The sequence below is a fragment of the Phocoena phocoena genome, chromosome 11 (genome assembly GCF_963924675.1).
Source record: "Phocoena phocoena chromosome 11, mPhoPho1.1, whole genome shotgun sequence".
NCBI lineage: Eukaryota > Metazoa > Chordata > Mammalia > Artiodactyla > Phocoenidae > Phocoena > Phocoena phocoena.
In genome coordinates, this window is record NC_089229.1 from 8,078,337 (window position 1) to 8,100,602 (window position 22,266).

A 22,266-nucleotide genomic window follows, 5' to 3' on the forward strand; every position below is an offset into this window, starting at 1 on the left:
CAATATGGGGTTGAGAGTCTCTGGGGCCGTCAGCAGGTCATTCGCCCGCCCACTCACCGGCCTGTAGCCTTGGTCACTTGCATTTCCTGGGAGAGGCCATCTCACCTATTTGCTCTCCCAGAGTCCTCCTTGGAGGGGGAAGAGGGTGAAGAAGATAGACCCTGGGGAAGACTTCCATAGGCAAACCAGTTACAGGAAAACCTCCTTTTCTGGAACTAGTGGGTAGGAGTTGCCTTAAAGCTCCCATAAGAATCTTTTTTGTTGTTGTTGGATGTGCATCTAAAACAGATCTGGAGCTTACCTGTGACAGCTAGAGACCCCACTGTAAATGAGTAAGGAAAACTAACTGCTTTGTCCCCACCCCCTGACCCCAACTCCTCACGCACTGGGTGGAGTGGAACGCAAGCAGGAAATACTAATGATGATGATTACAAAGAGCTCCCGGGGACCTAAAGAAGCTGCCTAGAAGTTTGCTAATCAGGCTACCTGCTGCAACTCCGCAGTGAAAAATAACTGGTGAGAGGAGGCTGTGCTGATGCACCTGCTTTAGGGATGCATCTGGACAAGTCAGGAGCTCACAATCTGCTCCCACTATCTATCTCATCAACGCCTGCGGAGTGGTTTGCGCAGGACTCCTAGCTCCTGGCTCTGCTCGTGAAGAAGCTGAGAAGCAGCAGCCTTGGCCGCCGCCCAGCGGCCCCGTCTGTAATCTTCCTGCTCTACGTGGCTCGCAGCAGATCTTGGCAGCAGCCAGAAGAGGCAGGCGCTGGCTCGGGCTGCCCGAGAAGCCAGCCCTGCGACTTGTGACTCAGCAGGGGAGGCGGCGGGTGAGACTCTGGCCTGAGGGGCCAGCACTGCTAACAACCAAGTGCTTTTGAGCAGAAGACGGGAAGTTGAGTCCCGAGAACAAGACTGGCAGCGGAATTTCAATCTGATGAATTCACAGTAATCCTCCCTATGGGTTTAGACAAGCAGATCCCCTGCTTCTTGCTTCCTAAAATGCAGCCTGAATCAAGGTCTAGATTCCACGGCCAAACGACCTCTCTTTCCCTTTTTGGCTGCCCGCCTCCACCGCTACGCCCACCCCCGAGCCGGAGCAATTATACAGGAGCGTCCAGAGAGATACGGGTGGAGATTTTCCTTTATTCGTTTTTATTTTGGAGAGAAAGGGCTAGAGCAAAAAAATGATGCCAAACACACCGGGCCTCAGAATGACCCCTGCATGTGCAGGACCCTGATGGGCGCTCACTCTGGATCTGGTGACTGACAAATGTGCCCCCCGAAGAGAATGACCCCACAACTGCCCCCCTTGACCCTCTCCCTTTCTCTTAATTTCAAGGCCCTCACCCACACCCATCCCGGGTAGCCTTGTCATTCCCAATAAGTGGATCTCCTAGAAAATTGGGCTTTTACCTCCGTGGGCTCAGACCCCACTCCCACCCCCCAAATAAACATGCATCGCCTAGAGATAAAGGGAAATTGACACAGGATGCTGGAACATGGAGAGACCACACGCTTTATTTTTCATCATCCTCCAGCTTGGGAGAAAGGTTGCCCTCCATCATACCAATGAGAGACAGGAAGAGGCAGTGAGGCCGCACCACCTTTCCCATTTCCCCAGGGGCCTGTGCCCATACCCCTGCTCACGCCCTGGCCCTGCCTGATTTTAAATAAACCCGGCAAGAAGGCTTCTACGTCTTCTCTCTGGAAAAAGACATTTGGGAGCTAGCAGATGTAGGGCTCAGCTGAACCTTTAAACCAATCTTCTTGCTCAGTTTCTGTTCAACCCAAAGGTCCATCTTGTTCTCCGAAGGAGATTTCTGATGCTTGAAGCCTCCAAACCTGGCTCCGTTGAGCAATCTGTGGGCCCTGTTGAATGTTTTTAGTTGTAACCACCCAGCCTCCCTGCATCCTCCCAGAGCGGTCTTCGGTTTCTCTCAGCATCTTCCCCCATGGTCTGCCGTGGTGCCCTGACGTAGAAGTGCCCAGGGTGGCAGGGGAAGTGTCAGGTGCCCTTGCTTTCTGTCCTCTCTTCATCAGCCGTCTGGGCGTTGCTGATGGCTCGAAGCTGCCCCTGGGCCGCAGGCTTCACCGATAGGACCAAGCGTTTTCGGAACGTCTCACAGAGCACGATGTACACAAAGGGGTTGAGGCAGCTGTTGGCATAGCCCAAGCTGATGGCCGCGTTGTACAGGTAGACAAAGGTGAGCGTCGGGCGGCTGATGGACAGCTGGGTCAGCTGAAGCACGTAGTAGGGTGCCCAGCACACAAAGAAAACCAGGCAGATAGCGATGGCCGTGCGGGTCACCCTCTTTGTCCGCAGCCGGATGCTGCGTTGAGAGGCGGGGGCCACGGAGGATGTCATGCGCTGCAGGATCCTCACATACGCGGCCGTGATGACCACGAAGGGCAGGGCAAAGGCCAGGAAGAACTGGTACAGGGTGAACCAGTAGAGGTCAGTGTCTGGGTTGGGCAGGCGGATGCCACAGCCCACGGTGCCTCCTGGGAAGGGGATAAGCCTAGCGTAGAGCCACACGGGGGTGATGCTGATGAAGGACAGGGCCCACAGGAGGCAGATCACCAGGGTGGCCACAGAGGGCTTCCGGAACTTGGTGGAGGAGATGGGGTGGACGGTGGCCAGGTAGCGGTCAATGGCCATGGCTGTCAGGATGTAGGTGCTGGTGAACTGACTGTTGGCATCCATGGCCGTGATGAGGGTGCACATGGTCTCTCCAAAGTGCCAGACACCATTGCCCATGAGCTGGTGGATCATGAAGGGCATGCCCAGGAGAAAGAGGAGGTCCACCACCGAGAGGTTGATGATGAAGATGTCGGGGACGTTGCTGAACCAGGGCAGCTTGGATTTCTTCACCACCGCGAAGATGACCACGGAGTTCCCAACGATGCCCAGGAGGCAGATGGCACCGAACACCGAAGGCATGATGATGTTGGTGTAAGAGACGCTCCCTGTGCGAGGCGGCAGCCCTGGGGACAGAAGGAGCGAGTGTCGACCATTTGACATGGACTCCGCTCTCTGAGGGCTGACCTCCTACTGGCGTGCTCAGCCTCCAGCCGTGAGCCTGCCCCCCATTCATCCTCCTGCCATTTCAGCTCAGAATCCTCCCTACCATACTCCCTGCCCACACTGCTGCTAATCCTGCCCCCCGTGCCCTCCTGCACCGGTTCCCTGGTCAATCCCATCAGAGTCTCCCACACCACCTGTTTGTTGAAGGACCGGTCCTTTGCCTCCTGCATTTTCTCAGAAGTCACAGAGTCAAGAACCACAGCGGCCTGCAGAGAATTGTTCTGTGGGCCTCTGGGCTTCACCAGGAAACAACATCAAAACAGCCAGCAGGACATGAAACTGTGTGCATGTGTGGGTGCGTGCATGTGTTTTCTCCTTTCCTATTTGCAGTCCTGATCATTTCAGGAGTGGCTGGTTGAAAGCTGTGTACTGATTCCTGGGCATCTCTGTGGGTGACTGTCTCCTGGAGGCTTTTGCCCATCAGACCCACAGCCCTCCCCTCTCCTGGGTTCCTGTCCAGGATTTCCTTGGTCCCTATCTTCTGAGTCTGGGCTTCCCAGGCTTCCTGAGTGACCAGAGACCGAAGCTGTGTGTTGCAGCCCAGCTACCCGAGAATTTTCTCTATGCAAACCTTTCCTCTTTTTTCTTCCTCCTCTTATCCTTCAAAGCTAGAATTCCAGGGCATCTTAGCGCTGGAAATGTCCTCGCATCTCTGTGAGTTATCCCTTCCCACGCCTCTCCAAGGAGGCAGTAAGGATGTTTCAGACCCCATAACACGTAGTTCGAGCGAAAAGCCAACGGGATCGGTGAATGAGTGAGCCTCCAGCTATCTCCCTACATACCACCCTCCAGCTTCTCTTGCTCGCTTTTCTAGCCTGGAATATTTTCTGCAAAGCATCTTTGGAACTCCTGGGCAGCTCTCTCCTGCCTCCCTCGCGGCTGGCCACTTCCGAGGGTGCCTTTGCCCTCTTCTCTGCCCCTGCCGTTTCATTCTCATCCCCTTTTCCCCTGCCCCTCCGGGCAAAGCATACTGCACATCTTATCCCCAAGAACTGTAATAAAGTTTCGCCAGCAGTTTGGCCCAGAGGTGAAATCTTCCCATTTCCCACCCCCGGCGCAGAGGAGGGAGGACTCCCCTCCAACACGTCTCACCGGCCGTGGTGAGGTTATCCGGGCCATCCGAGGTGTTGCTGGCATTGGGGCCGGTGGGCAGCAGCGAGACTTCCAGGTCCATCCCGCCGGCGCCGGCGCCCGCTCGCCCGTCGGCCCACGCAGGCTGCGGCAGCCTCCCGCGCCGACCGCTGCGTCCCGAGCCCCGGCCCCCGGAGCCCCGCCGTCTGGAGGGGGGTCTTCCTAGGCAGCCCGGCAGCCTCCGCTGCCTCCGCTGCCCACGCTCTCCCCTCACTCCTTCCCCGGCTCCCACTGACATCACCTAGACATTAACATTCGGAGGCAGATGCGCGTTAACCTCTTCGGTCCTGCGCCGCAGCAGCTCCAGCTTCCGACTGCCTGCAGAGCCCAGCGGCCGGAGCCGGGCTCAGGCATCCCCATCAGAGACGGGGCTTCCTTCCCTCTGGCACTTGGGCTGTGTCTCCTGTGCCACAGGGGTTGATGCTTCTCTCACGTGAGGCTACAAGACTCTGCAAAAGCAAGGAGCCCGGCCAGCCCCTCACCCCAGGGACCGGTGCCTGGGCCACCGGGCCGGGGCCCGGGGGTGGCTGGGCGCAGAGCTTGGAAAGGGAAGGCCACCCTCGGCCCCTTCCCAGCGCCCCGATGGATTCCAGCCTTCAGAAGCGGAGGAGCTGTTGGCTGCTGAGCCCTTGCAGGCACTCAGAGGCGGTTCATGTCACCCCATGTTGGTGATGGCCAGGGTCTCGGGGACCAGAAGGGGACAAACTCCCTTCTGCCCAGGATCAGCATGGACCAGGCTTAGAGAGGTGCTCTTAGGTCCTTGAGGTTTTACCTGGAACTTCTTGAGACAAATTTCAGAACAAAGACCCCCAAAGAGATCACCAAGAACAGACTGAGAGGGCAAAGCACTGAGTGAATTCTCGGCGTGGGCATCCTGCTGCCAGCCTCTAGTGTCCCTCAGAGCCCGGAGCCACCACCAGACCCGCTGCCGGACTCAGGAGCCGGGGGTTCAAGGTAACCACAGTCTGATCCATACATACTTCTTAAGTCTTATGTATTTATTTATTTGCTTCATCCAACAAATATTTATTGAGCACTTACTACTTGCCAAGCACTGTTCTAGGTTCTGCAGTGAAAAAAACAATAAAGCCCTTGAGTCCCTGTTCTCGTGATGATTACTTTTAAGTTGGGGGTGGGGGAGCAGGCAGAAAATATACCCCCCCCGAAAAAAAGACAATTTATGATATTGGTGATCAGTGCTATAAAAAACTTAAAGCAGGGTGAGGGGGCCAGGGAATACTGGGGGAGGGGGAGAGGTTACTACTTTACATACGAAGGTCTCTCGGGAAGAGTCCTGAAGGAAGTAAAGAAGCGTGCTTGGAAATATCTAGAGGAAGAGCATTCCAGGCAGCAGAAATAGCCAGTGCAAAGGCCCTGAGGCAGGAGTGTGCTGGGTGTCTTTGGCGAACTGTGGCTATAGTAAAGCAAAGGGGAGAGTAGCAGGAGGAACTAGCGGAATGGCAGATTCTGTCAGGCCTTAGCCCTTGTCCTGAGAAAAGGACTTATGTGCACGTGGCTCTTCTGAGAGCTGAACCAAGAAGCAGCCGTGAGGGAGTGGGGACGACAAGACAGGAAAGAAGACAAAGCCAACAGAAGGTGCATCATCAACTTTGCTGCTGCGGGCAATGGGAGCTTGCGTTTACCAGGGTCCTTGAAAAGTGCACAGACTGTTTCCCAGAACCATCTGCCTGAAGGATGGGGGGCAGGAACATTTTGCCAGTTGCCTCGACCCCCACTGGTTGAGTGTTGCCACTGGGGTGTTAACTCTGCGCTCCTGGGTGCCTGGGAGGAGCAGGCTCCTACGGCATCAGATGTGGCACAGAATGACTTTTGATGCGCAGCTCACACTTGAGGCGAGAGGCTGTCGGCACAAGGTGAATCTTGTGCTCGAGCCAAGAGGGCTCTGAGAGCGCTGACGTCCTGGGTGAAAAGCGAACAGACCCAATGTGCATGCCGGAGGCAAGACACATCAGCACAAGATCAGCTGAGCTCACACACACACCTGTCTGCTGCAGCTGGAGTCAAAGTCAGAGGTAGCCGAGGGAGATGTGACAAGGGTGACCAGAAGCATCCAATATAGAAGACTATTGCAATAATCCAAGTGAAATAGGATGGTATCTTAGACCGGGGAGGTGGAGGTGGGGAGAAATGTTGGGTTTCTGTACATTATGTAGAGCCCAGAGGATTTGCTGCCGATTAGACCAGAAATGTATGAGATGAAGAGGCATCAGGGATGACTCCTAGGTTTTTGGCCCAAACGACTGGCAGAATAGAGATAGGGAAGTCTGTTGGGAGGAGAAGATTTGGAGGAAAAATGAAGAGTTCTGTTTGGAGACGTTACATTTGAGACATCTGTTAACATCTGAGCAAAAATGTTGGGTAGTGTTGGATGTGAGCCAGAAATTCCGAGGAGAGGTCATGCCTGGAGCTATGAAGTGAAATTGATGACACTGGATGAGCTCACCTAGAGGGTGAGGGTGACTGGAAAAGAGTTGTGAGGACTCGGCCCTGGGGCACTTCAGAGTTTACAGGTTGGGAAAATGAGCCTCACAGCCCACTATTTCCTCCTCTTCCACCCGCCATAGTCTTCCCACCTCCATCCATCCACCCACCCATCCATCCATCCTTTCATCCAGCAAATCATTCTTGAGCCTCTGCCATATACCAGGCACTGTGCTAGGCTCTGTCGGTACAGTGAAAAAAAACAAACAAGTGCCTGGTATCAAGGAGCTTCAACGACAGAGTGGTGAGAGACAGATAATAACAAGCAAGCCAATAAGTAAACAAAGTATCCTGCTCAACGCCTAGATCCAGACGAGTCCAGGTAACTTAATCACGAAGGGATTTAGGTGTTTATAAAAGCACGGCTCCTGAACTATGCCACCCCTGCACTAGCAAAGTGACTGCCTGACTGGAGAAATTTAACCCATGACTGAGCAGCAAGGGAATCTGGGAAGGGTAAGTTTTAGATTTCTGGCCTTTGCATGTTAGGTGTGGGATTGGTGGAGGGGCTGAACAGTCAGTCCACAGTGGCAGATGACTTGTGTGGTAGGGAACGAATGGGATGATGGGAGTGACTGGGGTCCTTTAAAGAGGAGCATTAAGGACGTCCTCTCTGAGGAGGCATTCAGGTAGAATCCTCAGCACCCTTTTCACTACAAATGACTAACTTAAACCATCTCTCACTCTCCTTGCCAGTGACCGTTTTAGGGCTGAGCATCCCTCCTGGATGCCCATGTGCACCTCTTCAAATCCTCTTGGCTACACCTAGTTTATATTCCATCCATTGCTGCAATGACCCTGCTCAGCACGGTCCCTGACCAAGTTCAGGTAAAGGTACAGGTGTATCAAGTTCAGGTGCAGGTATGACCAGATGGTGCTTTGCCCTAGGCCGGCACCATGTGCTTTTTACCCTCTGTCCCAACTGTCTCTGTTGCTGTCGTGACTTAGAATATAGGACCCCACAGAATGCCCACGCCAGAGCAACCTGGAAGTACGGGGAGAGTTCACTCCTTAGGGTGAACCGTTGGCCAATGGGGGGGTGGGAGCCACAGAAAGATGCTTTTCCCATTTTCCCCTTTTCCTGAGACACATTTCATATGGCTTCTCTGGGATCCCCTGAGGTACAGCATCTGGTCCCTTGTAGTGGTGGACAAGCCCACACTGCTCACCAACTCCTCCTGAGAACAGAACTTTTGAGCTACTCTCCTCCAAGCCATCTGGCTCTTGACCTACTCAGCTCTGCCCAGCACAATCACGAGGAAGATCAGGCCTACGTACAGCAATAAACCCTTTCCCTCCTATCCATGTGCCCCCACTCACCATGCCCTACCCAGGGTACCCCAAGGGTTTGGTGTATCTCCCTGACTGCCCCCGTGGTGATATCCACCTGCCCTGTACTTTTCAGGACTTGGCTGTCATCTGCATGTTTTGAAGTCTTACTGGGGTCACTGCATCAGATTCTCACTTGCTCCCCTCACTTCTGCCTTGCCCCTTACATTATACTCCCTACCAAACAGCAGGAGTATTCTTGTTAAGATAGAAATTTCAGGGGAATTCCCTGGTGGTCCAGTGGTTAGGACTCGGTGCTTTCACTGCTGGGGCCAGAGTTTGATCCCTGGTCAGGGAACTAAGATCCTACATGCCGCACGGTGCAACCAAAAAAAAAAAAAAGATAGAAATTTCATCACCCTACATTGTTGAAAACACTTTAGTGGTTCCCAATTGCTTTCAGAGTAAAGTCAACCCCCTAACAGAATGTAACGGACATGATAGCTTTTGGTACCCAGGGTTGATCCCCCAGAAAACCACGGCCTTGAGAAGTTCTTTGGGAGGGGCAGTAGCAGCTCCTCTAAACAGTCCTTGGTGGGAGCTGCTGGTGGGAAAAGCAGCAGTTGAAGTGGGCTTTCTTATTTCCGCGGGGATGTGTAGACCCTGGGGTGGGAGAAACCAGGTAGCAGCACTTCCCAGAGGAAAGTGAGCATGGCTATTATAATAGGCGGGGCCAGTGGAGTTACCCAGATGACTGCCCTGCAGAGGCTGATGTGGCTAATTGATCATGGAGTCTCTAAAACCAAAATATATGAGCAGCCCTTCGCTCAGTTCCTATATCTGAAAAAACCTTCAGGTCTGATAAGCAGAGCTCTGACTGTAGCCACTTGGCTCTCCTGGTCAGAGTGGGAATTAAGGTGGATCAAGTAATAAATGGAGTTTGACTGGAATGCCTTAACAATAGTCCCCGGGGACCTCCAAAGCTATTTGTTTCCCTGCCCCTACTTCTATAGCTGGAATAGATAGCCCAGCCATTGGCAGAACTACTGTATTGGCTCTTGGATTGGCAGAGTAAGGGATTTGATGAGGAGAGAAGCCAAATGGAAAGCCCTCTCTACAAAAGTGATAAGCCAAAAGCAATATCGCACCCCCTGGGGGATTGAAGAGATTAATGGTATCATCAAGGCCTTTAAAGATGCAAGGTGGTGATTTTATCACATTCCCACTTGACTCTCAGTTTGGCCAGTGGAGAAGGCAGATGGGTGTCAGGGAATGCCAGTGGGTTACTGTAAACATAATTATGTGGTGACTCCAATTGCAGCTGCTATTTCAGATGTGGTATTGTCGTTGGGGAAAATAAATACAGTCCCTGACACCTGGTATGCAGTTATTGATCTAGCGAACGCCTTTTACTGTATCGCAAGAAGCAGAAAAGACCAGAAACCCTGCCGTTTTTTTGTGAGGGTCAACAGCGCACCGTTCCCATCTTGCCTCGGGACTTCATTATCTCTTTCGATGGCTCTTCGATTCTCAGACTTTGAACACTTCAAATGCCATGAAAATACAAAGGCCTGACATCTCAGTAAAGATTTGGGGTCCAGTGTCCTGCACATGTCACGATCTTCCCTCCAAAGTAAAGCTTACCCGACATCCCTACCCCAAAAGAGGAGCCCCTGGAGACACACAGCTGGAAGAGGGAACAACAATTCCCCAAAGGAGCAGGGAGCAGAGGGGTGCGGGACGTGCAAAACCAAGGGGAGCCTAGTCCCCCCAGTCTCCCCTGTTAGGTCTGGCATGCCTTGCATGCAGGGACTGTGGCTTTTATTCTAGCATCAGGCACAGCTGCCATGTCAGTCAGTGGATTCTGGGTACACCCCAGGTCCCCTGCTCCAACCTGGCACCCTGCCTTTGGACATTTGCACTGTGCCCTGTACTTTTTCTTCACAGCAGTCATCACAGTTGTAACCAGACATTTATTTATTGTATAGTTGATGATTGAATGCCTTTCCCTCACTAGATTATAACTTCCAGGGAGGCAGAGACCATGTCTGTCTTACCTTACGGTATCTCCCGGGCCTTGCCCTATGCCGGGTACACGTTAGACATTCAGTAAATCTTGCGTGAATGAACGGCTAGTAGAGGGATCTAAGTGAAAGCCCCTGGCACAGAGATGGGCAGAGAGGAGGGGAGCACAGCAATACTGGCCGAGATCCCTGACCCCAGGGCTCCACTCAGCCCCAGTGCTTCCTGGGCAGCCTGGAAGCAATGGCCGTCACGCCTGTGGGCAGGCAGTGGACGCCCCTCAGCTGTGAGGCAACGCAGAGGCCACAGCCTCCCTCTGATTGAGAGAAAGACAAACGAGATCACCTTCATGAGTAGGGATTCATCCTAAGATTCATGGAAATCCCAAGGAAGAGTGGGAAAGCAGCAAAAACCTAAAAACACTTGCATGAAATTCTGCCATGTGCTACAAGAGGGTGGAACTTAGAAGACATTATTCTAAGTGAAAACTGCCAGACCAAAGCAAAACAAAACAAACAAACAAAACATAGTATGACTCCACTTTTGTGAGGTCCCGGGAGGAGTCAAATTCATAGAGACAGAAGAAGAATGGTGGTTTCCAGGGGCTGGGAGGGGCGGGCGATGGGGAGTTAGTGTTTAATGGGTACAAGTTTCAGTTTGGGAAGATGAAAAATTTCTAGATGGTGGAGATGGTTGCACAACAGTAGGAATGAAAATATCACTGAACCGTATGCTTAAAAATGGTTGAAGTCAATTTTCTGGGGTATTCTTTGTTTTTTTTTGTTTTTGGCTGTGCTGTAAGGCATGTGAGATCTTAGTTCCCTAACCAGGGATCGAACCCATGCCCCTGCAGTGGGAGCGTGGAGGTCTTAACCACTGGCCTGCCAGGGAAGTCCCAAAGTCAATTTTCTGTTATGTATATTTTACCACAATTTTAAAATATGTTAAACAAACCCAGTCAATGAATCTGCTTACCCGAATGTGTTTTTGCAGAAATTTAGAAAATGCTGGCAAGAGGAAAGCCATGTTACAGGCCTTAAAAACATTGAAGTCATTAAGGCCCCTGAAAATGGCTAGAAGACATTTTAATGATGGGAAGCATTTTCATAAGACATGTGCTAATTTTTTAAAGCTTTGCTATAACTAGTGCTAACAACTTAGTGGAGTTGCCAAATATTAGTAAAATTGCATATTTTTTTTTAGGATTATGGAAAGAGTCTCAGGCCAAGGATGTCACTGAGGAGTACTTCAAATGCAAGAAATGATCAAATAAAAAAACTGGGCTCTTGTTCCTCAAAAAATAAATACAATACAATAAAAATACATTAAACAGTTTAAGAATGGTATCACATATAGTAATTGAGTCAAGCGCTTTTTATAAGATCTCAAAAGCCTAATATATGTCATATTCTTATAAACTGCAGCTCCGAGGCGTGTTCAGTTAAATATATTTTCTTAATAAACATGGAAAAACTAAAACACCACCACCACTCTGAGCCCCAGAGATTTCAACACATCAGGCCACGTGGAGACCTGGGGCAGCTTTGCAACATCTTTGGGAGAACAGATCAAGGTAGGTCACTTGCCTTCTCTGTGGGCACCCAGCCCTCGTGCTATTCAAGAGAGAATCTGATTTTTTTTGCCTCTATCAAATATTAGGAATTCGTGTTGGACAGCAAGTCTCCTCAAACCACAGGCCTGTGACCAGAGGAAAAAAGCTGCCTTCACTTGCCAGGAATTGTAAATTGTAGAAATTACTGTTTAAGGCCTGCTTTCCTTAAAACGGAGCTGTGTGATATTTAACATGAGTGACAAAACAATTCAGTGAGGGAACGAATAGACTTTTCAACAAATGATGCTGGGACAACTCAGTATCCACACACACGAAAATGAAATTAGACTCCTACCTCACACCATATGCAAAAACCAACTTAAAATGGATCAGAGACCTAAATGAAATAATTAAAACTATAAAACTCTAAGAAGAAAATATAGGGGTAAATGTTCATGACCTTGCATTAGACAAAGACTTCTTAGATATGACCAAAAGCTCAAGCAAGAAAACATAGATAAATTAGACTTCATCAAAATTGAAAACTTTTGTGCTTCAAAGGACACCATCAAGAAAGTGAAAAAACCCACAGAATGGGAGAAAATCTTTGCAAATCATATCTTTAATAAGGGACTTGTAGCTAGAATATATAAAGAACTCTTACAACTCAAGAGTAAACCGACAAATAATCCAATTTTCAATGAGCAAGGTATCTGAGGAGACATTTCTCCAAAGGAGATATACAAATGGTTAATAAGCACATGAAAAGACACTCAACATCATTAGATATTAGGAAAATGCAAGTCAAAACCACAATGAGGAATATATTTAATGCCACTGAATTATACACTTACAAAGAGTTAAAATCATAAATATTATGTTACATACATTTTATCACAATAAGACAAACACCATGAGATACTACTTCACACCCACTAGACTAGCTATTATAAATATGACAGATCATAACAAGTGTTGGCCAGGATGTGGAGAATTGGAATCCTCATACATTGTTGGTAGGAATGTAAAAAGGTGCAGCCACGTTCAAAAACATTTCCTCAACATGTTAAACATAAAGTCACCGCATGACCCAGCAAGTCCACTCCTGGGTCTATACCCAAGAGAAATGAAAACATGTCCACACAAAAACCTGTACACAAATGTTCATAGCAGCATTAGTCACGATAGCTAAAAATTAGAAGCAACCCAAATATCCATGCACTGAATGGATAAGTAAAACGTAGTATAACCATACAATAGAATATTATTCAGCCATAAAAAAGAATGAATGGGGAATTCCCTGGTGGTCCAGTGGTTAGGACTCTGTGCTCTCACTGCTGAGGGCCCAAGTTTGAACCCTGGTCTGGTTGGGAAACTAAAATCCCAGAAGCCACGCAGCATGGCCAAATAAAAAGAAGTACTGATACATGCTACAACATGGATGAACCTTGAAATCGTTATGCTAAGTGAAAGAAGCCAGTCACAAAGATGACGTATCTTATTATTCTATGTGAAATGCCCAGCAGAGGCAATATTTATTGAGATATAGAGTAGATTAGTGATTGCCTGGGAGGAAAGTGGTGGTGGGGGGAAGGGAATGACTGCTAATGACTAGGAGTCCTTCTATGCGGTGATGAAAATATTCCACTTTTTTTTTTTTTTTTTAAATTATTTATTTTTGGCTGTGTTGGGTCTTCGTTGCAGTGCACAGTCTTCTTATTGTGGTGTCTTCTCTTGTTGAGGAGCACGGGCTCTAGGCACATGGGCTTCGGTAGTTGTGGCACATGGGCTCATTAATTGTGGCTCGTGGGCTCTAGAGCGCAGGCTCAGTAGTTGTGGTGCACAGGCTTTGTTGGTCCGTAGCATGTGGGATCTTCCCGGACCAGGGCTCGAACCCGTGTCCCCTGCATTAGCAGGCGGATTCTTAACCACTGTGCCACTAGGGAAGCCCAATATTCCACTATTTATTGCGGTGATGGTTGCACCACTCTGTGAATATAGTAAAAACCATCAAATTGTACACTTCAAAAGGATTATTTTATGGTATGTGAATTATATTTCAATAAATCTGTTTTGAAAAGGTTGGTGGGGGTCCAAGGGCTGGGGCCAGAGGAAGGGTTGAGAAATGCCTGGTCTCTTCTTCCATCCTCAGGGCAAATGTCTAGTCTTTGACTCCCTCTTCGCCTTGCCTCCTGGGAACCTCATCCAGCTGCATCTTGCCAACCTTTCGGAGGATATTGGGGCTGTCCATTGGGAACTGCCTTGAACACTCTTTGCTGAAAGGGACTTCCTGGGAACTCCTTCGACATCCGAATTGCAGTGTGAAGTTGGGTTTCAGCTGATTCTGCCGACGATGTTGGAGTTGGTACTCAGATGAGTTTACACCTTGGCTCTGCTGCTGACTTGCTGTGTCATCCAGTAAGTCCCTGACCTGCTCAGTGCCAAATGGGAACTGGAGTAAAGTGAGCCTGCCTCAGGATCCTCCTTGCTGTGGGAGCTTTTTTTTTTTTGGCAAAATGATAGTAACTAACATTTGCACAGCCTTTTTTACACACATGCCTTATCTTAGCTGACCCTGTGGAATAGATATGATCCCCAGTGCAGATGTGGAAATGGAGGTACAGAGAGTTCGGTAAGTTTCCCAGAGCCGTCCAGCTGGCACAGTGGTGCTGAGCCCCAAGCCTTGGCCTTCGGCTTTTCTGACTCCAAATTCTGCTCTCATTTCTCTCCACGGGACTCCCTTGTGTTGACACTTTCTACTTCTAAAATGCCTACATTGAGAAAAACTTTCAAATTGGTCCCAACTCCTGTGTTTTCAGCCCTTGGAGACAGCCCCTCTGCAGCCGTCCCTCTCTGGCCATTTGCCTGCTCTAGGCCTCCTGCCCACTTCAGTTCTGCAAAGCATCTGGGCCCTGATTTTACCCAACTGAACAGCACTGGGCTGGCTCACCCTGTGACAGTGGGTGAATGTTTCCAGGAAGGACTGAGGTGGGGGTGGAATGAGAGCCCAGTTCTTTTTAAAAGAACTTTAATCCCCAGTCTTTGATTATGGCACACAGGACCCTTCATGATCTGGCCTCTGCCCACCCCTATGCCCAGTGTGATTCTTAAATAGCTCAGTGTTTCCAGAAAGTGCCACGTGCTTCTACAACATTTGTACACATTGACCCCTTAGATCTTTCTTTGCTTGTCCACCTCCTAAGCTGTTCTTCAAGATGTCCCAGAATGACCTCCTCCTCCAGGAAGCCCCCCCCCCCCGCCCACAGCTCCCTTCTGCTCCCTACCCCGTCCTCCATCAAACATCCAGCACGACAAACATCAGAGCAGATGCCAGTACTGCCCGCCCCCGTGCACCCCTCCCCCCCGGCCCAGGTCGCTCCGCCAGGCTGCTGCACCCATCCTCCAGCTGCTGAGGGTGATGGCTCCAAGGCCTGGCAGCCACCCCAGCTGTCCTTTTGTGTGGAGAATTACCCTTGCCTGATAGGAGCCTCCTTGCCAGGGAGGTCACCTCCCCCATTCGCCAGCAGCCAAAGTCTGAAAGGGGAGTAGAAAAGGCCAGTCCACTCCCCACCCCCCGCCACGCGCCCTCTGGACCAGGTCCAGGCTAGACTGACCTGAGGCTTCCTGCTCAGCAATGACCTTCTGCACTCCTCCCTCAGGGGTACCTTCCTTCAATAAACCCCAGATCCCTGCTATCACAGCCCACTGTGATGAGCAGTTTTCTTATTGTGTCCCAGACCACACTCTGTGCTCCCCGAAGGCAGGGATTTATTGCTTTATTTTGGTGGCCTCACCTCCTAGTTGGGGACCTGACAGAGAGCAGGTGCTCTGCGTTGAGTTCTGTCCAGTTTCTGAGCTTCTGTGCGTCCGGGTCTTCCCATCTGTCTCCCCCGATTCCTTTCCTCCAGGACCCTCTCCTAACTGGGCCTCCCTCCTCTCTTCCTCCCCTGCCCCCCACCCCCACGTCCTGCCCCTTGCAACTTAGATTTGAAGGAAAGAGACTGGCAGAGCTGTAGAGTGGGTGGGGCCGGGGTGGGGGCAGCTATGCACCTCCCCCCGCCCCCACCCACACCCCACGCCCGGGGACTGGGCAACGGCAGGCTGTTGGCAGAAAGCATCCTCGGCCCCCTGTTGGACGGCTGCTCCAACTGCTGCTCTGGATTTCCCCTCACTTGCTTTCTGTGCTTCTTCACTTCATAAATGCTTTAGGAACCGCGGTGCTCCCACTGTTTTTCATTCGTTCCCACACACTCACAGCACCAATCCCTGTCACCAGAGGAATGAATGTCTTGCCTCTGAGGCTCACTAACTCTCCAGGCAGCAACCAGCTCACGCAGCAGCTGAGCGAGTGCGGCGTCAGCGGCCCAGGAAGGAGGGCACGCGCAGCTGATCAGGTGGGGCACGGGGGTGTCAGCGGAGGCCTCCTCCTGTTGCACAAGGCAGAGGAGCAGAGGCCAAATCCACCCCAGAGGCTGGCCCTGGGAGGGCTCATCTCACCTAATTCCCCACACTCAATCGTGCACTGTTTTTGCTGCCCCACCTCCATTCTCCTCATATCCCTCTGCAGCCCCAGCAGCCCCTGGGCTTCCAGCAGGTAACTTGTGTGTGGGAGAGCTTAGCAACTGACCCCAGTAACCATGATGATTGGTCCAGGGCTGGGCAGGTGACCTGTCAGAGCCAATGAGAGGCATAGAGACTCAGGTTCAAAATTCTGGGACAAAAGTGCTCACTCCTTTTAGCTGGACTTGAAACTGGAGAGGATGGGGGGATTAGAGCTACTGGCTCCAGGTTGCTACCAGGTGAAACATGAGACTGGAGCCATCCCTATAGAAGAAAGAGAGAGAAATTATAAGAAACTGAGTCCTGACTATATCCTGGAGTCCTGAGTCCAGCCATACCTGAAGCTGCATTAATACAAGGACTTTTGGACTTCTGTAGCTCAATATACCCCTTTACTTAAGTCAATCTGAGTTGAGTTTTTTGTCACTTTCTTGTTGAAAGAATTCTAATCAACACAGGTATTTGCTACCCTATTTAGCTAATTCTCTCTGATTGTGTCCTGATGGAGACATCATTGTTTGCAAATGTGAGAAATTGAGCACAGCTGCCTGTATTGTCTTGTGTTCTTCTCATTTAGATGCCCTGTTTGTACTGTGTGTACTGAATTTAGTGCTATTTAAAATATCTTCGAAAAGATCATAGCGTGATTCAGCATTTGGATAAAAAGTGATGATGCAGAAAGACAGGGATATGGATCAACAGGGAGTGAAACTAATACCAGTGAAACAAAGTTTTCTCTTTGGAGAGAGGACTGCTCTTCTCTTACAAAGCAACAGCAAGTGCTTTGCAGAACCTATGGCAGGAAGACAAACGAGGAGCAGGGGTTGTATTACATTTTGTTTTTAAACTGTGGGTAAAAGGATTGACTATCTACACCAAGCAATGGAGCCTAAGGCGGGAGAAATTGCCAATCTCACAGAAGAAATGAGAGGAATCTCCAAGCCAGGAGAGTTGCGGTGACTGGTTTATGGCTTGTCCAAGACTATCATTAAGACTTCTGTCACAATGCAATTGGTGTGTTTTCTCTCTTAGTGGTGCATCTTATAACCATTGGAATATGTTGTTACTCCCATTTTGCAAAAGTGCTGTTAAAGTCACTTGCTCAGTGGTTGGACCTAGAGACTGTCATACTGAGTGAAGTAAGTCAGAGAAAGACACATATCATATGCTATCACTTATATGTGGAATCTAAAAAAATGGTACAAATGAACCTATTTACAAAACAGAAACTGAGTCACAGATGTAGAAAACAAACTTACGGTTACCAAGGCGGGGAGAGAGGGATAAATTGGGAGATTGGATTGACATATACACACTACTATATATAAAAGATAACTAATAAGAACCTACTGTATAGCACAGGGAACTCTATTCGGTGCTCTGTAATGACCTATATGGGAATGGAGTCTAGAAGAGAGCACATATACGTATGTATGGCTGATTCACTTTGCTGTACAGCAGAAACTAACATGACATTGTAAATCAACTATACTCCAATAAAAAAATTAATTAAAAAAATTTTTTAATTTAAATGCAAAATAAATAAAGTCACTTGCTCAAGGTCACAGGCTAGGTCTGAACACCATGGACCTGACCGTTATGTCACACACATCCCCCACCCTGGGAGGGCCCAGGTTCCCACTGGTCAAGGAGGGTGTGGAACTGGGGACACTTCTGCCATCCCTGCCCTGCTGTCTGAGAGCCCTGGCCTAGGCTGGATGGCGGGAATGTAGAATCAGGTGGTTCCCCTGTCCTGGCCTTTAGTACTATTTGCTCTCTAACTGAGTTCACTAGCTCAGCCCTAAGAAGGATCTCCTGCTCCCAGATGAATTTTTGTGTCTACAGTCTGAGGAGCACCAGTAGGCTGTGCCTGTGTTACCGACCGGGGTTCTTGGCCTTCCCCAAGCAATAGAAATTGACTAGAGGCCACAAGAAATTCAGGCAAGGCTTTATTGGGGCCCCTGCTTCAGCAGGGGGGAGTGAGAACTAACAACAGTTTCCCTTGCTAGCTTGCTCACCGAGAGGGGGAAAGCTTGTTTCTTATATGGGGTGAGGGTAGGGGTGTGTCCAGGGGTCGGGCCGGAGGGGCGGCTTACGTGTTTTGCTCACCCTCTAGGTGGTGGTGTGTGCAGGGGCATGTACGTACCTTGCTTTTGCTCTCAACACCGTGTTTCTGTTCCAGACTCTTCAAAAGTGGCTGTTGGGTTTTTTGGTCTTTTTGTAACTTTTGGGTCCAGAATTTGTCCCAACTGCGCATGCACGCAGTTATTTTTGGTCCCATACACTTTCTTTGTATTTTGTTGCTCCAGGAAAGGTGTGTCCAGGTGCAAGCGTTGCAGCACTGCAGCAAAGGGTGCCAGGTCCCAGCAAAAGGTCCCAGGTCCCAGCCTGTCTCACTTGGATTGTAGTTTTTTCCTCCTTAAAGCATTTTTGAACATCTTTGCATAAAACAAGATTTCAGTAGAGATAACATTGTCATTTTTCATACACGAAGTAATAGGAACATCCTTACTAGCGTTATCTTTCTACTAAAGCCCATGGAAAAACAATAGATATGTGGGACTTCCCTGGCGGTCCAGTGGTTAAGACTCCCCACTTCCACTCTGGGGTGGGGGGTAGGTGGTGCGAGTTTGATCCCTGGTCGGGGAGCTATTATCCCGCATGCCGCGTGGTGCGGCCAAAAGAAAAACCAATAGATGCTATTTGTAGCATGGATGGTGATTCAGTTTATAGACTCTGGAGTCAGACTTGAGCTCAAAGCCTGTTCTGCCACTTGCTAGCTGTGTGACCCTGGGCAGGTCCCTTGAACTCTCTGTTTTCTCATTTGTAAAGTTAGGAAAATAACAGTAAGCAACAGCATGTACCTCATAGAGATGTTGTCAGGCTCAAATGAGATAATATATCTAAAGCCCCAGAGCCTAGCACGCATGCTAATTTATTTCACAGCCCCGATGCAGCCCTGACCATATACCAGCACTACTGTTTTCCTAGGACAATTCAGAGGACGGTTATGAGGATTAGATAAGTCAATATCCGTCAGGTATGAACCACGTCTCCTAGACTCAGCATGGCTCAGTAATTCCTTACTTCCTTCTTAGCTCTTTTACACTTTTAAGAAGATACCTAGTATATTTCGCCCAGTGTTTTAAGCTATTTTTAGTGGGCATGTTGGTATGATTTTCCTAGTCCACCATGACCGGAAGTATAACATTTATTATTTATTGTCTTTCCCCATCCTCCACCTTGCCCTAAATAAAATGTAAGCTCCATGAGGTAGAGGTTTTTGTCTTTGTTCTCTGATGAAACCCAAGTACCTAGACAAGCTTGAGGACAAAGGACAGCAATGTTGCAGCATCAGGCCCTTACGAAGTGCTTACTTCTCTTCTTAGCCACATGGTGGCTAGGAAGACACCTGGCCACACGGTGTCTTCCTTTTTTCAAGGAGGGGCAAACGCAGCACCTCATTCACTCCTCTTTCGGGGTTGATCGCATGCAGTGCTGGGGAGACACATGTTGCAGGGCTCCTGCCCTGGGCTGGAACTCTGCCTCCTGCTGTCTCATCCCGGTTAATCCTCCCAACACCAAGGAAGGCCATCTACCTAGAACATTCTGAGACAGCTCCCTTCCCATCTTCCCCGAGGAGCTAATCTCAAAGATTTTATGGGTCTGTGATCCTGTTTTGGGTCCCTTTTTCCTGCAGCTCTAAAAGGCACTATTTGGGGTCAAGACAGGCGCAGCAAGAGAGCTTATTCTGACTCTTTAGGAGAGAGAGAGAGAGACACTGTAAAATTTGAGGGCTGTCAAATTTAAGGGCTTCTTCCTTATGAGTTTGGACAGAAGTCTAAGAAGTGAGGTTTGATCTTGGACGGAGTGTGTGTGTTTGCTTCAGAAGTTTTCTAGACAATGTGCACCTGAAATTCTCACACAGGTGGACTGAAAGCTAAGAGGAGACCTGACCTGAAAGGTACCCACCTGCTCTGGACCATCCTTAGAGCCCTCCCGACCCCCCTTTCTCCCCAGACTATTCGCAGGCTGCTGACTGCAAGTGTTCGTTATTATTTATTCAGTCAGTGAACAGATATTTACTGAGCACCTACTATGGACCAACTCAGACTTGGAGAAGTCTGCTGCTGGAAGGAGGGGGCATGGATCTCCGTAGAATTTCCTAAAAGACAGGTGGGGACTTGCTTTAGGGCAGTTGGGGAAAGCACCTTTTGAGAGGAGACAGACCCTGGGTACATTCATATTTTAAGGCAAGGGAAGAAAAATTTAAACCAAGTTTTTCTCTGCTCACTTGGGCCTCCTTCCTCCCCTCTAGTGTGCACTAGGCATCTGCATTATGTCTTAACCAGGCCTTCCCCACAGCAGAAACACCCGCTAAGCCATCAAGATCAATTTTTCTTCTTCTGGCACCAGCCATGTAACTCCTTAGAAGATGACATTATTTACTTACAACCTTATAAATGTTGCTAGCTCTATTATCTATATTCTGCCTATCTTACAAGATTATTTTTTTCTTGTATTACCAAATGTGTGACTGAGCCTCCAATAAAGTAATGATGACCAGGCGACTTGGAACAATTGGCCAAATACATAGTTCTATAAGATCAATGATTGTCACAGTGTAACTCTAGCTACGGGAAGAAGCAACAAGAGGGCACCATTTCCTGGACCACAACAAACTAGTAAGACAGGTGGTTCAGAGGCTTCTGGTGACTGTTAACAGAGCCTAGTACAGTAATAACACACTGAGTGGCCTGTCAATGAAATCCTCACCCTGCCTGGGAACGAGCATTCCTGGTGCCATGGGACAAACTGGTCATGAAATGCCTCCCAAACCTCGATTGAAATGAATACTTAAAGGGAAAGGATTATAAAATAAAGACTGTGGCCCACATCCAGTTCTACAAGAATCAAGTCATCAGCCACTGCAGTTGCTGATACACGATATACCTACCCTACAAGGAATTCAGGGCAAAGCTCAGCATGAGGTACTTTGTGTGCTGGGAAAACTGGCAGGACTGGCCCCCAGTTAGATAGATATTTTCAGGAGAAAATGTTAGGAACCCAGCTTCTTGCCCCTTTAGTACTTAGAAAAGCACTAAAACCATTGACTAAGCTCTCTGTTCCTCGAGAAGAGTAGTAACCTGCCAGGATGGGTGCTTGATTGCATGCACCCCCTTGGTCAAAATCACAATATATATACTGCCCCACCCCCCTTACCGCTTCAGAACCGTCCTCAGAGCTTTTTGGAAGACTCTCTCCTGCTGGGTTATAAGCCTCAGGTTGGCTCCAATCAAATTCTCCATTTCTTTCTTAGGTTGGCCATTGATTAATTTTTCATCGACCTGATGATGGGAAGTCAGATTAGGAGCTGGAGGTACCCCTGATGGGGGCCCTCTTGGTAAGATTCCATTACTTAGGCCCCTTCCCCTGGGACTCTGGAACAAAACCTCCTTACTCCGGGGTCACTGGGGTCTCTCTGTGCCAGGCAGGTTGAAGTAAATTTCAGGAGGCAAGGCCAGCCCTTGCCGCAGCTCCACAAAGCAACCACTCACCTCAGCTTCTCAGGAATGTGACTGTAATGAAAAAAATGCTGCCTGCTCTTCCAGTTCTACAAGGATCAAGCCATCAGCCAATGCGGTTGCTCAGCCCACAGACAGTGTGCCCAGAGGGGAATTCGGGATGGGGAAAAAACGGGAAACATTCTGTGCTTTGGATATACGGGGCCCCTAGATAGTTAAGATACACAATTAAGGAAAATTTTCAGTGACCCCAGATTCTTGCATCTTCCTATACATAGAAAAGCACTAGGGAGTTCCCTGGCGGTCCAGTGGAGGACTCGGCGCTTTCACTGCCTGGCCGGAGGAACTACGTAGGATCCCGCAAGCCACGTGGCCAAAAACAAAACAAAAGAAAAGAACTAAAATCATCTACTTGGATGTCTTTCCTTTGTGATTAGCGGTAATCTGTTTTTTTTTTTTTTTGCGGTACGCGGGCCTCTCACTGCTGTGGCCTCTCCCGTTGCGGAGCACAGGCTCCGGACGCGCAGGCTCAGCGGCCATGGCTCACGGGCCCAGCCGCTCCGCGGCACGTGGGATCTTCCCGGACCGGGGCACGAACCCGTGTCCCCTGCATCAGCAGG

At 49.5% G+C, this 22,266-nt stretch overlaps 1 protein-coding gene and 1 non-coding gene across 2 annotated transcripts; one reads left to right on the plus strand and one right to left on the minus strand.

Moving 5' to 3' along the window:
• Positions 1-1,126: 1,126 nt before the first annotated feature.
• MCHR1 (melanin concentrating hormone receptor 1) lies at positions 1,127-4,592 on the minus strand. The gene is made up of 2 exons (XM_065887558.1): positions 4,178-4,592; positions 1,127-2,985 (listed from the first exon to the last, which is right to left on the minus strand). The coding sequence occupies exons 1-2, from the start codon at positions 4,452-4,454 to the stop codon at positions 2,006-2,008; spliced, it is 1,257 nt and encodes a 418-aa protein (XP_065743630.1). The 5' UTR covers positions 4,455-4,592; the 3' UTR covers positions 1,127-2,005.
• A 6,368-nt stretch (positions 4,593-10,960) lies between these two features.
• LOC136131651 (small nucleolar RNA SNORA33) lies at positions 10,961-11,090 on the plus strand. Its single transcript, XR_010656384.1, has one exon. It is a non-coding gene; the product is annotated as a small nucleolar RNA SNORA33 (small nucleolar RNA).
• The last annotated feature ends 11,176 nt before the right edge of the window (positions 11,091-22,266 follow it).

Bases quoted from the DNA above. Each gene is read 5' to 3' on its own strand.
- MCHR1 (XM_065887558.1), bottom strand. From the start codon at position 4,454: ATGTCAGTGGGAGCCGGGGAAGGAGTGAGGGGAGAGCGTGGGCAGCGG. The intron at 2,986-4,177 runs GTGAGACGTGTT...TTCTGTCCCCAG, and splicing joins GGATAACCTCACCACGGCCG to GGCTGCCGCCTCGCACAGGG.